At 34.2% G+C, this 14,376-nt stretch overlaps 1 protein-coding gene across 1 annotated transcript; it reads right to left on the bottom strand.

Annotated features, from left to right (window-relative positions):
* Nucleotides 1-12,268: 12,268 nt before the first annotated feature.
* On the bottom strand, nucleotides 12,269-13,245 carry LOC131072859 (uncharacterized). Its single transcript, XM_058009143.2, has one exon. The coding sequence runs from the start codon at nucleotides 12,963-12,965 to the stop codon at nucleotides 12,576-12,578; it is 390 nt and encodes a 129-aa protein (XP_057865126.2). The 5' UTR covers nucleotides 12,966-13,245; the 3' UTR covers nucleotides 12,269-12,575.
* Nucleotides 13,246-14,376: the final 1,131 nt, after the last annotated feature.

Here is a 14,376-nt window from a genome sequence, read left to right as displayed (position 1 = left end):
ACTGTAGCCCATCATTTTTACTTCTTCAAAATCAAGTCGTGTGTCTCAGTCTAATATTTTTAGATCTATATTTGTTGCCTCCAGATCCTTTCACCTGTAAACACAAGTGGGAAAAATGTTGTTGAGTTGATAGGGGTTTTCCTAAGTGAAACCCCAAGTTTAAAATTAACCCTATAATTATTTCAAAAGAAAAGGGAAGTGTGCCTTGATAGGGTAGAGGCTAGATCTAAAATTGAAATTCTTAATTGAAATGTTGTACCTTTATGAATCTTCTTTGTCTTGAAGTCTTCATATAAAGGTTGATGTTGTCATGCAGGAATTCATAGATGTCTTCATAAGAACTTGATCATGGATTCCATCTTGAATACTTGATATTTGAATATTTGACCTCTCCTTCACTACTCCAATGATGCGTGACTACTTGCTCATTGAATTTGAAAAAATGTAAGTGGAAAATTATGGAGAGATGATTGAAATGAGGAGGTAATACTTGATTTTATACCTATCCTCATAAAAAATATTGAGAAATACGAAGAAGGTCAACATGGGAAATAGGTTCTTGCTCAAAATTTTCCGATCGTTAGACAGGTCAAAAATGAGTCCTTTTGGTCTAGGCAAGGGCACCAAGGGCCATTGTCTAGGAGAGGAACCCTTGTCCAGTTCATTTAGGATGAACAAAAGGTCAGAAGTCAAAGTATAGAATGAGAATTGTAATTTGAAACCAATGTGAGCAAAATTAGGCATAATCGGGGCTTAGAAGGCATAAATGACAAAGTGAGGGCCAAATGAGGATAAAATTGTATATAGATACAATTTACAATACTACATTTAGCCCCCACTTTAGCGAGAGTACAATCCTACACTCATACTCTCGATAAAGTAAAAAAGCATTGAAAAGCTTTCATCAAGATATTAAATAGGCAAGAAACACCAAGCTCCTAGAGAGTTAGGATCTTATTAGTCTAATATCAAGATAAAAGGAGCAACACATGAGGAGAAGAGAGAGAAGAAAGGATATGAATTCTTGGCCTAGTAAGGCTATGCTTACTATGAGTCATTTTGGCACAAAGAAATATTACAAAGCAAAGCCTTAGTTTGCTATTGCTAAATAATTTGAAAAAAAATAAAAATTGATTGGAAAATGGGTGTTGCAACATGCATCGTACATGTCATGGTGTGTGATCAAAGTGTACAAATAAAACCTTATGGTGTGTGAACAAATTGTAACTAGAGTGTATGCCCTCGTGTTAAAGCGATTGCATATTCCTTACTAGGAGCAGTTGCTTGAAGATAGCATACATGCATCCAAAAGACAAGCATGCCACAACAATGAAATGTCCCCAAGCAAAGGAAAATCAAAGATGATGGTTCACAAAACATAGAGACATCACATAGGGATCCACTAATTGGGGTCAATATGCACATCAGGTAAATCATGTATATCAAGTATGATTGTAATGAATTGACCCCATCCCCCAAAGGTAGTGGAACTATGAGCATAATAGAAGAAGAGCACATAAGATGAATAACAAAATTCTTTTTGGGTCAACATGTAAGAAACCAAAAAGAGAGATCTCAAAGCTTTGTATCATCCCCAATTAGACAACGCAAAATCACATTTACAACATAACATGAATATGATATGTATAATAATTGAGATACAAATAGAGGAATGTCGCAATAGGTTTGTTCCCTTTGTTACCTTGCACCAACGAAGCACCAAGGGTCATCCAAATAGAGCTTAACATACCACAAAAACATATCAAGCATCACATTATGGGGGCAAACACATTACATGCAAGTAAACACACAAAAGAGTCTACTATACAAGTGAAGCTAGTCTAGCAAATCATCCCCTTCCCAATGTTTCTTAACAACATTTAGGGATGGTAGACAAGATGAAAGGGGAGCCATAACAAGCACAGTAAATGAAGCTACTACAATTTTTAAACAAGGACCATGCCCTAATGACGAATCACTTGGTTTTTCACAGAGAGATAAGATTAAATCTTTTGAAAATCTCGAAGATAGCTCATGATTAATCTCAATAACCTCAAGTATATTATCAAAATCATTAGTATCACCGTCATCATCCAAATTAATCTCAATAGGAGCTATAATGTGCAATAGAAATGAAGAACAATCATTTTGCATAGATAAATAACTTTTAACATATTAGATTAAGATAGAGATCCTCCCTAGAGTTAAGCAAAGGTTGGACAAATAGGACCAAGTCAACATTCAACAACTTAGGCAAAGAAACAGTTTGGGAAGTGAGCTCATGAGCCTTGGCACAACATCTTCATCGACAATCTCTCGCACTATGATTTCTCTTGGATCGACTCAAAGCTTGTGAAGTTTGGGGATCAATCAACATAGGCTTCTTTTATTCCTTTTTACAAGAGGGAACTGGAGAAACCTCACTGGGATGAGATATATAGGATGTTGGTTGCTTTTCTCTTTGACCATCATAAGATGTAGGAGGTGAGACGACAACATATATAGGAGGAATAGGAGGGGTAGACTAAAATCTAGGTTTAGGATGCAGAGGAGGAATATCAATATCCACACATGAGGAATTCTTAGGCTTACTTAAGACCGATATCCTTTCATGTTTGAATTTTTTATAAGATAAGAGGACATCTCAATGAGGTTGCAAAGGTTCGGATTTTTCAGGCTAAAAGCAACCAAAGGTGAATTTTCCACATCTTGCTAAGGGTTGATAAATGATATGACTGGTAGTGATAATGCACCCATTATGAGATAACTTCAAAATGGTAGAAGGAATAACTTTCATGGAATTGAGCCAAGGGTGTCCCAACTTCACATGAAATTGGTCAAAGGTAGGGATAATAGAAAAGGTAACATCCAAGCATTTAGTACCAACCTCTGCGAGAAGGGCAATGGAACCTATAGTGGGATAAATGAAACCATCATGCACCTTAATCATAACATTGGATTTATCATGTGTCTTGATATAATTTTTGTGTATAAAGATATTATTTAGTAATAACATTTATCATACATACTAGATCAATTAGTACTAATCGTAAGAGCTTTCCTTTAATTTTTATAGTAATGTATGAAGATCCATCAAGTCCATCGATAATCTCTTTTGAGTAAAAGGTTATGTGAGGGTTAGGTTTAGGCTTAGGTTGCTCAATAAGGTTCACAACATGGTTGTTGACTTCTACACACATATCGTTGAGAACTATAATACTTGAATGTTAGGCTCAATAACATTGATAGAATGAGAAGGCAAATGATTGGTAAAGATTTGCAATTTTTTATTAGGTGTCATGTATTTATTTCCTTTATCATTGACACCCTCCATGGTTATAGTGTTAGAATCAATAAGATCTTGAATCACATGTTTCAATTTATAGCACTACTTAGTATCATGGTCAGCCTGATGGTGGTATTGGCAAAAGGCTTTAGGATCAAAAGAAGCTAGCAAAGGCTTAGAGGTATCTATGAATTTGACAGGGGGAAGCTTCATCACATTAACATTAATCAATCTAAGCATGATACTATGTAGTGATTCAGAAAGAATAAAATTACAACGTGTAAAGTTGATGATAAGAGGGCCACACTTAATATTGTAGCTACAACTTGTGTATCAATATGACTGGAAGAATTATTATTGATCTTGATGAAATTCTTGTTTTGTTTTTGGAATTTTTGAAAGGAATGATGAGCTTCTTCATTCTTATCGATTGGAGCTAGCGATAAAGAGGATTCAAATTGACTCACTTTAAGTTGATAATTATGAAATGTTGTGCATAAGCATGTGAAAGAGGCATAATCAGAAAACATAAGCATGTGAGATAAGCAATTTGTGAATGCAAATGTTTGTATCTACCAATGAAATCAATCACTTTTTCTTTAATTCCTTTCTTACAATGTATCAAATTACTTAAAATAATTTTAAGGCCAATATTATTTTGAAAATGTTGCACAAATGCATTAGACAATTTATGAAAAGAATCAATTGAGTAAGGAGGAAAGGAACAAAACCATTCTAAAGCTTTATCTCTTAATGTATCGATGAATAGTTTTGCAATGAGTCTATGATCATGCAATAAGTCACTACATAAAGTTTGAAATGTTCACATGAGTTTGGGGGTCACATTTTCCATTGTATATCTTCGAATGGGGAACCTCTATGTATTGTGGGACAAGGGTACAAATGATGCCATTGGAAAATGGGCTAGTTGTAGCACATGTGGAAACATTGAATTTGATTGGGTCGTGGAAGCCGATTGTTGTTGCACAGATGAAACACTTTGGACCAAATTATTTATAGTGGCCTTAGTGGATGAATTAGAATTGGACATGTTGGATTGTGATGGAGGTGTAACATTATGGTGGAGGATTGGAGTAAGAAGGTGAAATATTGGAATACGGAGGTGGAAAATTATGGTAAGTGGATAAAGGAGATGGTTGGGAAACAAATAGAAGGCTAATGAAAGGACGTATGCACAAGTATTGATGGACATGTGTAGCATTAACATTTTCTATAGAGGTAGCTATGATGAAAGATGTATATGTAGGCACATTAGGCAAAGATATAGGAATGGAATGCCCAACTAGATGTGTAGGATTTTGAAAATGAAGCAATTTGGAAAAAAAAATTAGTGGCATAATATTAGTGTCTACAATATGAGCAATGCCATGCAACACATTCACATCATGTTCATCATGCAACACATTCACATCATGTTCATCACTTTGAATCAATTTCTTCAAACCTTTAATCAAGGGGATTACCTCTCCACACAAGTGTTCTTGACTCATACATTGTTGAAGCCTTTCCAATTTCTTGTCAAGTTCCCCCCAATTGTTCAATTGTCACTTGAGTTGAAGAGTCATCCTCACGAGAATTATGAGGGGAATGATTCTCCACAATGTTAGGTATATTTTGTGTAGGAGTAGAGGATTCACCCAAGTTCACATGGAATAGGTTAGTCAATTTGAGCTCAATACCCTTGGTAATTAAATATTAAAAAGCCATTAGCTTATAACTTCTTCTCTATGGGATATTGGATTCAAGGCATAGGGTCATAAAACTCATACACAAAGAGGACAAAGCTAATGAAATAGATTTGTACTTGTAGACACTTTAAATTGTCCCAGCCTTTAATTATTTTATCCTAAGCATTCTATTAATTTAATGATTATTTATTTATTTAATTAATTCATTTATCCTCTTATAGTCTTTCCTTATTTAAATAAATATTTTTATTTCTTTAAATTATCCTTTCCCTAAAAATAAGTTTTTATTTATTTAATTAATTCATTAGCTTTTTCCCTCCATGACACTTGTCATTCATCTCTTAATTTACCTTTAACCACCTTTCTAATATATTTCCATTTTCTATACCTATCCTTTAATCTGAGCCAACAATTTATCCTTCCACCTCTTAATCCCACCCCTCAATTTCTAGGGTAGTCTCTATATAAGAGGATCTTTTCATCCTTATCAATCCTTAATGTGATCAAGATCCCTAATTAGCGAATCAATTTTCATGTGACCTTTCATAGCGATCAATCATTCAAGCATCCACACAACTACAACCCGTTCTTCGTTGAGCTCTTGTGCACAATACAAAATATGAGAGCAACCATATCAAACAAGATAGAACCCTAATGAGCATGTGAATGGTATAATCTTTCAATATTTTGTGTTTTTCATGTTTTTAGGTTCTTCATTGGTGTATGGTGGATTTTAATTGTAGAACTAGAGTTTTTATGTGGTTGGATCTTTATTTGGCTTTACAATATTTGAATCTTCAATTCCATCGTATATAGTACACACAATGCATCTTATAAAATGCATTGTAAAACCAAACAAAGATGGATTATAAAATGCAAGCAAAAGAAGTAATTAAACAATGCAATTTCCCAATAGAATGATCAATTAACCACTTAATTAAGTAAAATGTACTATATAAATGATAGATTTGTATAATGAATGTTTCTAAATCTGAAAATAATATGCAATAACAATGAGAATTGAGCATATAAATTAGAAATTATGCAAAGGTCAAATTCATTGAAAATATTAGGGTTTTTGTAAATTAGGCCTCTAAATGTATGTAATATAAGTGCATAAATGATATATTTCACAAATGATTGCAAATATGAGTCAATGAGATGCATACAAACCAGATCTAAAATTAAAAATTAAAATTTAATACAATATGGCAGGTTCACCAAAAATGTAATGTTGGGAAATAGGGTTCACTAGTTTTATGCATATGAACTATTAATCAAACCTATTTATCACAACACCACATTTAGCAGGAGAATGAACTCAAGAGACTCAATGTCAAACTTATTAGGAAAGGGTTGATCACAAGGTGAATTCAATCCTCCTTGATTGAGTTGAAAGTGATTATTAAAATGAAATGAATTGAATGCTAGAACTAGGGTTGATGATGTAAAATTGGCAATGATTAGCATGCATAGATAGTTTCAAAACAGCTATGCAGACATAAAGTACAGATCTAGAAATGGGAAGCAAAGAGAAACATATGACTAAAATCTAGGCTTGAAAATTTGGGACAGTGATGCTAAGCGTCTTTGTCCTAAAATCGTCAAATGCAAACAACAAAAAGTCTCGAAATCAAAATGTTGCTTCGAGCATCTCCTTGAAATTTTGTCAAAAAAGTGTCGAACATTGATGCTAGGAAGTCTTGACTTAGTCTTTTTACTTCTTCAAAATCAGGTCCTATGCATACTAGTCTACTCTTTTCAGATCTATATTTGTTGTCTTCATATCATGTCACTTGCAAACACGAGGGAAAAATATTGTTGGATTGCTAGGGGTTTGTCTAGGTTCAAAATTAACCCTATGATGAATTGAAATGAAAAAGAAAGCGTCTTGACAAAGCAGGGGCTAGATCTAAAATTGAAATACTTAATTGAAATGGTATACCTTTATGAATCTTTTGTCTTGAAGTCTTCATGGAAAGGTTGATGTTGTCATAGGAATTCACGGATGTCTTCATAAGAACTTGATCATGGATGCCATCTTGAATGCTTGAAATTTGAACACTTACCTCTCTTTCACTGCTCTAATGATGCTTGACTGCTTGCTCACTTGAATTTGAAAAATTGTAATTGGAAATTTGTGAAGAGATTATTCAAATAGAGGGGCAAGACTTGCTTTTATACCTATCCTCATGAAACATATTAAAAATTATGAAGAAGGTTGGCAAGGGAAATAGGTTCCCGCTCAAAATTTCCCGACCATTAGAGGGTTCAAAAATGAGCCCTTAGGGTTTGGACAAGGGCACTAGGAACTCTTGTTCAATCCATTTGGGCTAAACCAAAGGTCATAAATCAAAGCAAAGAATGAGGATTGCAAAATTGAACCCGATGTGCGCAAAATCTTAGCCATGGATGTTCCCATATTGAAAACACACACACACACACACACCCACACACAGAGAGAGATATATATATTCTATGAGTCCATTCCGGGCTGAACCAAAGGTCATAAATCAAAGCATAATGAAACCATCTATGTTCTTTTGACTTCAATATGCTGGTCCACTACAATTTTGATTTATGACCTTTGGTTCATTGATGCAATCATAGAACACACCCACAAATAAGGTATTAAGACAACATAATCATAAAATATAGTTATAACTCAAACTGAAAAATATACAACTAACATTTCTGTCCATGAAATATACAGTTCATGAGTACAATCGTTCCACATGATCCCACTAAATATCCAGCTGTGCAAACAGGGTGAGATCATATTAATATGCAGGAAAATACGTTGGTATTCTAGAATCCAGGAAAGGTCTTCATAAGCTATTGGCTTAGTTCAAGTGCTAACTTAGTAACATCACTTAGGTTGGGGTCCCGTGAGGGGGCTTAAGCTCTATTTTTGAGGAAGAGGCGGTCCCATGAATAAAAAAAATTTGTGCTGCAGGAATATATGGAATCTTTTTCAAAAAAATAGAAGCCCCTAATTTTTAGGCATGCAAATTTGAGTTGGTGAAAAAGGGGTGGGGCTAAAAATTGCCCCACTAGCTTAGGAGGTTATTTGTCACTTGTCAAACATCTAAGTTTAATTTCTATTTAAAAACAGTTTTGGAGGGAAATGAATATTTTTACTTGTTTTTATTAAGCACATACAAAGATATTATATTCATGAGACCACCAGCTTCCTTAAATTTTGGTGCTTAAATTTTTAAGTTGAACTACACTACAAAATTAATGGGACCACCAGCTTTAAAATTTTCCTAAAAATCTCAGCGGTTGCAGCTCTATTTTTTAGGAAGCCCCTCTCCATGGGACCCCAGCCTTAAATACGTTTTGAGTTCACTTAGCATCACTGATTAACATACAACAACTGATTCATCATTCCCCAAAAAATCAACCAATCAAATGACTCATGCAAACCTTTTCCTATTCGGAATTGTACCCATCTTCTTTACGCCTCACTGTTCAATATAGCAGTCATGATCAATCAAGATCTGAGTTACAACTTTGAATCTTATATTAGTTTAGAATTTCTGATAATTGCAAATTTAATTCATAGATATGGTGAATTGATAGGAAGGAAATGAGGGCATGCTCAGGATAAATTAATTCTGTATTTTCTATGACATGTAATGATAAATCATATAATCCTCAGCATACATCGTGTGACACTCAATAATGCATTCCAGTCTCTAATAAATATGGCATTTCCTCTACATTAAAATTTTGGGGCTGGAAAACAGTAAACAGAGACACTCCATATTGGTCATTTTTATCAATAGTCAACGAGCATGACTTTCAACAGATCTCAGTAAATTAGAGCCACACCTTCTTTCTAAAAGGAGGCACTACGACACTCAAGGAATTTCACATCTTATTCACACAATATAAGCCACAAAGCGAATTAACCACAGTAAGATCAATGAAGAGAGAATTTGCACCCAAATTCTTCTTTGATAAATTATGCATGTAAGTTTTTGTGACACTGTGGTGATACAAAGTGACCTTTGGCATTACAAACTCTAACTGAAATTCATTTTCACTTAGCTTTATAAGCATCCATGCCCTCTTTCCAAAGCTCCTATTTAAGCACAGGCAGGCCTGATGTATGCATTTAATTAAAAGTTTCTAAGACTTTTTCAACAAACCCATTTTGAACATATCTTACAACCATGGCGTTCCCCAAGATCACATTTCTTTGAGGCATTTTCTTAAACAACTCGCAGGCCTTGTCTAGGCTTCCACATTTTGTTTACCTTAAGCTTGTGGAGAGAGAGCCAATTAATTCATAATTTGAACAGATACGTAGTTGTAACAGAAAATTTCTGGGGAAGAGACTGAAATTTTTACGAGGTTTCAAAAGTATGCAAAATGCCATTTTAGATTTTTGTTCATTTTCATATACTTCCAACCAAAAGACAAGATCAAATTTTAAAACTTAATAACACATTTCTGTTCATTTTCATATAATTCCACCTAAGAAAAAACATCAAAGTTTATAACACACAATTCTGTTCATTTTCATATAATTCCACCTAAGAGAAAACAAAGTTTTCAACTTAATAACACATGAACCAAATAAGGAGTTACCTACCACCTAGGTGACCAAACCTACAAGAAGATTTAAACGTATGGCCAAGAGAAGGGCGCATTGTGGCTCTCTTCACATGCAGGAACTCAACAGAAACCAGCAATCAACAAATGTTTCTTCCACACAAATAACGCCATCCAAAAAAAATAATGTCTCTAAGTGTTGCAAGCCTGCAACAAAACCCTTCCCTTTTCAATGTCCTGGCATTTTTAGGAGTGGCCTACTATCTTTACTTGAAAGGCCCATACCCCAAGGAACAGCACCAACCACACTATGACGAAAATCCTCTATCCATTAAACTTTGACGGATGTCCATGCCCTGTTCCTTGTCCTCTCTAGCAGAGCCATAACAACAGTACTCCATTCCTCTGCCATAGCGCCCATACCTGTGCCATCAATCTTGTCCTCTCTGTCGCCGTTTTTTTAAAGATCTTTTAATTTAGTTTTATTTAGTTTTGCCCAGTGTCCAGCGTGTATAGGGGCCAACCACGGGATGTGACATCCTACTGGCAATGAAATAATCAAAATACAGATTTATCATATAAATCTCAGCCATGGATGTTCCCTGCCTTGTTCTTTTGGCTTCAATATGCCGGTCCACTACAATGAATACGCAGTGACTTTTTCTTGCTGCTTTTCTGGGATGTAAAGATTTAATGCATATCTTTGTGAATTATATTTCTATACTCAGTTGCAGAGTCTCTCAATTTGGGCAATGTCAAACTCTGTACATGTTAAACAAAATTCTGATGAAATTTCACTTATGCCACCTGATCCTGATAAAGAGCCAAGTTGATTTAATTCTTCCTTCATGCACTCTATGGTATGGAGATCCAGGCCCTGATAGTTTTGAATCAGCAACTCTTCTACCAAGATTTTGTATATACTTTGAATGCCAATAAAAATGGCTTTTACATGAGCCAAAATAGCATATAAAATGCCAAAGCCTTAAAGAAGAAATGCCGGAATATAGAAACAAAGAGCAATATATATACAGATGAGTTTGTAATGCCATCCATAAGACAAAATCAGTGTTTCTTTGAGTTACTGGGACAGGGGAATGCAGGAACATGGTCACAGTTATTTGGGATAGAAAAATTTACCTAAATTTTGGGGTCGGCAGGGAACAGCAGGGGGGCATCTATTAAATAATTGAAGTAAATTAAAAGCAGCTAAAATTGTAAAAATACAATATGCTACATTTGCAATAATAATCTTCCCCCTTCAAGTTTTTTTGAGGTTTTTAGCATTTTTCCCTTCAAATATTACCTTAACTAAAAAGGATTAAGCACCAAATGGAGCAGGCTATTTGCCATTGAAAAAAGGGGATGCCCCCGGCAAGTCCCTGGAATGTCCAGGATGTTTGGGACATCACACAGACCCCTGGTGACACAACCCCGTGGAACCCTGGATAAAACTATGCTTATATTTCTAGAAAGTAAGGCCTTCCACTCTGATCTCAGTACAGCTAATAAGCATTCTATAATGTGGTCAATATCATGTTAGATTGAGCCCCAACATGAGTTATATACGGACTCAAGGCATACAAAACATGGAGATACATTTTCAAGACAAAAGAAGCTACAAGATAATCCCAGAAATCACATTTCGAATACACCTACGGACCAAATGACTTCTCAACCTTGCAGTTTGCAGGTAAATACCTAAGGAGGTTGAAATATTGTTACAAGCTGGTGGACCTGAATCAGGAGATAATGTACTGTGTACATGCACCAGTTAACTAATTTCAAAGTCCTCCACAAGATGTAATATCAGAATGTGTTCTTATTAGCCATTGTTTCGTTAGGAGTTTAGGATATAGAACATAAATTCCCTCAATTCCTGTCCTAATGCAATCAACCTTGAGTAATTTTACTGTTAAAATACTAATTTTTGTATGACACTGAGCTCGTAAGTCCTTTGTGTCAATAAACATTTTAAGGATCCAGCAGATATGAACAATTCTGTCAGAAGAATTGTAAAGAACCAAACCAAAACTTAAGCAAGAGCAAGTAAAGTAAAAGGTTTTCATTATATTTTTTGATACAGAGTATATACTACATATATTTAAAATTCCTAATACAAAGAAAGCTTTGCATATTCAGATCCCAAATATAGCCATACAGGATCCCAAGTTCACTAGATCAAAAAAAAAACAAAACCCTACAAAATATCAACAAATATTTCCAATGGAATTGATTTCATTGCAAATCAGATGTTCTTATAAAGAAGTCTGAAGATTTATTTTACCATTACCCAAAGAGTGCAGGATATATTTTGCTAATTAGATACTGTTTTCTCAAAGAAATTAAAAATTAGATGCCTTACTAGAGAATCGTCCTGTCAAAAGGCATGTGCTGCAATGGCAATGGGAGAAAGCTGTAGTGGTGTGAACCAGATTTATGAATCTTAAAAATGCGATCGTAGCTTACCCGTGCTTGTAATTATAACCCTTAAAACATCTGACTCAAACTTTCCAAGTTCACAAATTTTAAGAATATCAACCAGGTTGACACCATGCATAAGACTTACCAAGCAAATTGTTCAGAAAATTATAAGCCATACTTAGATCCACCAGAATTCCTTAAAAATTATAAAAGTACTTCATAGACACATAAGGGCGCGAGAACATTCGGACACATATAATTCACCTATAACAAATAATTCACAGACTTCAAAGCTCGAAAGGAACAAATCTGTATATCGTGGAGAAATTATCAATTTTTTTATTCCAAACACCGTCCAGATAGAAGCCAAAAGAATCCTCTTCACAAAAATCAAAGAATGGCCCTTGAAAGGGAAATACAAACTAATCAGCAACTTCTGTGCTATGCCCAAATCAGAGGGTAGGTAACACCACAAAAACTCTTTAAATTTGGGTAATGAATAATCGATGACACCTCCAAAAAAACAAGGAACCGAAAAGAAAATTCCCCAAGAATTTCCTACCTAAACCCTAAAATAAATGACCCGAACCAATTTAGGGCAGGCCAATGAGGACACTGAACCCTAAGAGAATAAGCCACACAATGTGTACCAGTAAAAGGGCTTGTCCAGAGAGCAGACCGCTTCCTCCATTGCCCACTTCGCAGAATCCAATCTTGGCCACCTCAACGCCCGCACACTGAGCCTCCGCGCAACCACACCAATAAGTTATTCCATTAATCCCACACACTGGATCTGCCCTGAAACAGCTTACAGGACATGTAACAGAGTCACTGGATTTTTCATTGCACGCCGTGGTTTTTTTCGCATTTTCTGAAATGGGCAAGGCGATAACAGTGTTCTCGTTTTCAATTGCCACGGCAGATGTTAAAAAGAGGGAAAAAACCAAGATTACAACCAGATGGGTGTGCAGAAAACTGGCCATGATTATTAAATTGCGGTCTGTGATTGCAAGGATTCTGTGTTTGTATCAATTCATTGGGCTTCGCTTAGGAAAGAAGGAAGAATCCGTCCAACAAATATTAGCTAATAACAGCTACTCCAACTAATACCAAAATCCCTGTGTTTGCTTTTTGTTTTGATTCGATTCGAACTTTGAAAATTTCATGGTCGGCTGTCCATTCGGATTTTACAATGATTTTGAAGAATCGTTCAGACACCGCGTTTTTACACCGTCTCTAACGGAAAAATACCAAACTTATGATTTGCCTTTTTAAATTTTCGAAGAAAATTTATGGAAGGGTTTAGTTTAATTATGTTGATATAACGGTTTATTTGTTTGAATTTTTGGAATGTACAATAAATAGAAGGATGAAGAATGTATATTCTCATCTTTTGATTCAAGTTAAAACTAGTGTATTTATATTCTAAAAATATATATTTAAAATAAGTGCGACATAGTTGCGAGTACTTGCCTTTGTTAATTATTTAATTGAGTGTAATTGAAATCTTAAATAATTTGAGTTGTATATTAGAGGGTTGAAAAGTCCCAAGAAATATCGTTAGCTATTGTTTGTGACTTGTAATGGGGACCAAAGGTACTTGTATAAATTTTCAATATGATTTTTTTATTTAATATTATAAATATATGATAAATTGTATATATTTTAAAAATAATTATAATTCCAAATAGATCATAGTTCAAGTTTAATATGTAAACTTAAAAATTGCACAAGTAACTTTAGAAAATAAAAATATTTTTAAAAACAAAACAAAACCTTGTTTGTAATTGGTTCAATTTAATTTTTTTAATAACTAGTTAAGTGTAAAAAAGAAAAACTCATTACAATAGTATTTGTTTTAGATTTCCGAAAAATCTGCTTATAATAGGAAAAGTTGTATTGGCCAATTAGGATTAAAAAAAATAATTTTTATAATATGTAAACTTAAAAATTGTACAAGTAACTTTAGAAAATAAAAATATTTTTAAAAACAAAAACAAAACCTTGTTTGTAATTGGTTCAATTTAAATTTTTTAATAACTAGTTAAGTGTAAAAAAGAAAAACTCATTACAATAGTATTTGCCTAACGACAAGTACTAATAATGTTGAGAGATATCACATAATTGTCCTGTATGTTTATGTTGCACTCTTTCACTCTCATTAAACATGTAACAGTTTCATATACTTAGATAGAGACAAGTGGCAATGATTCTATTTTATTCAGAGTAATAAACAATACTTATAGAGAAACTGAAACATGCATGCATTTACCCATCATCTACATGTCAAATTTATTCAACAATTTTTTGTTTACAGATGTTTGTATGTCATTGTAGATGCCTATCAACATAACTAGTATACCTATATTCTAAAAAAAATATACGTAAAAAAAT

This window comes from Cryptomeria japonica, chromosome 6, assembly GCF_030272615.1.
Source record: "Cryptomeria japonica chromosome 6, Sugi_1.0, whole genome shotgun sequence".
In the NCBI taxonomy this organism is placed as follows: Eukaryota; Viridiplantae; Streptophyta; class Pinopsida; order Cupressales; family Cupressaceae; genus Cryptomeria; species Cryptomeria japonica.
Note: the sequence above shows the minus strand (reverse complement) of the source record. Positions and strands in the feature narration are given on the sequence as shown.

What these genes read in the sequence shown, in the direction of transcription:
- LOC131072859 (XM_058009143.2), bottom strand. Translation starts at nt 12,965, where the DNA reads ATGGCCAGTTTTCTGCACACCCATCTGGTTGTAATCTTGGTTTTTTCC.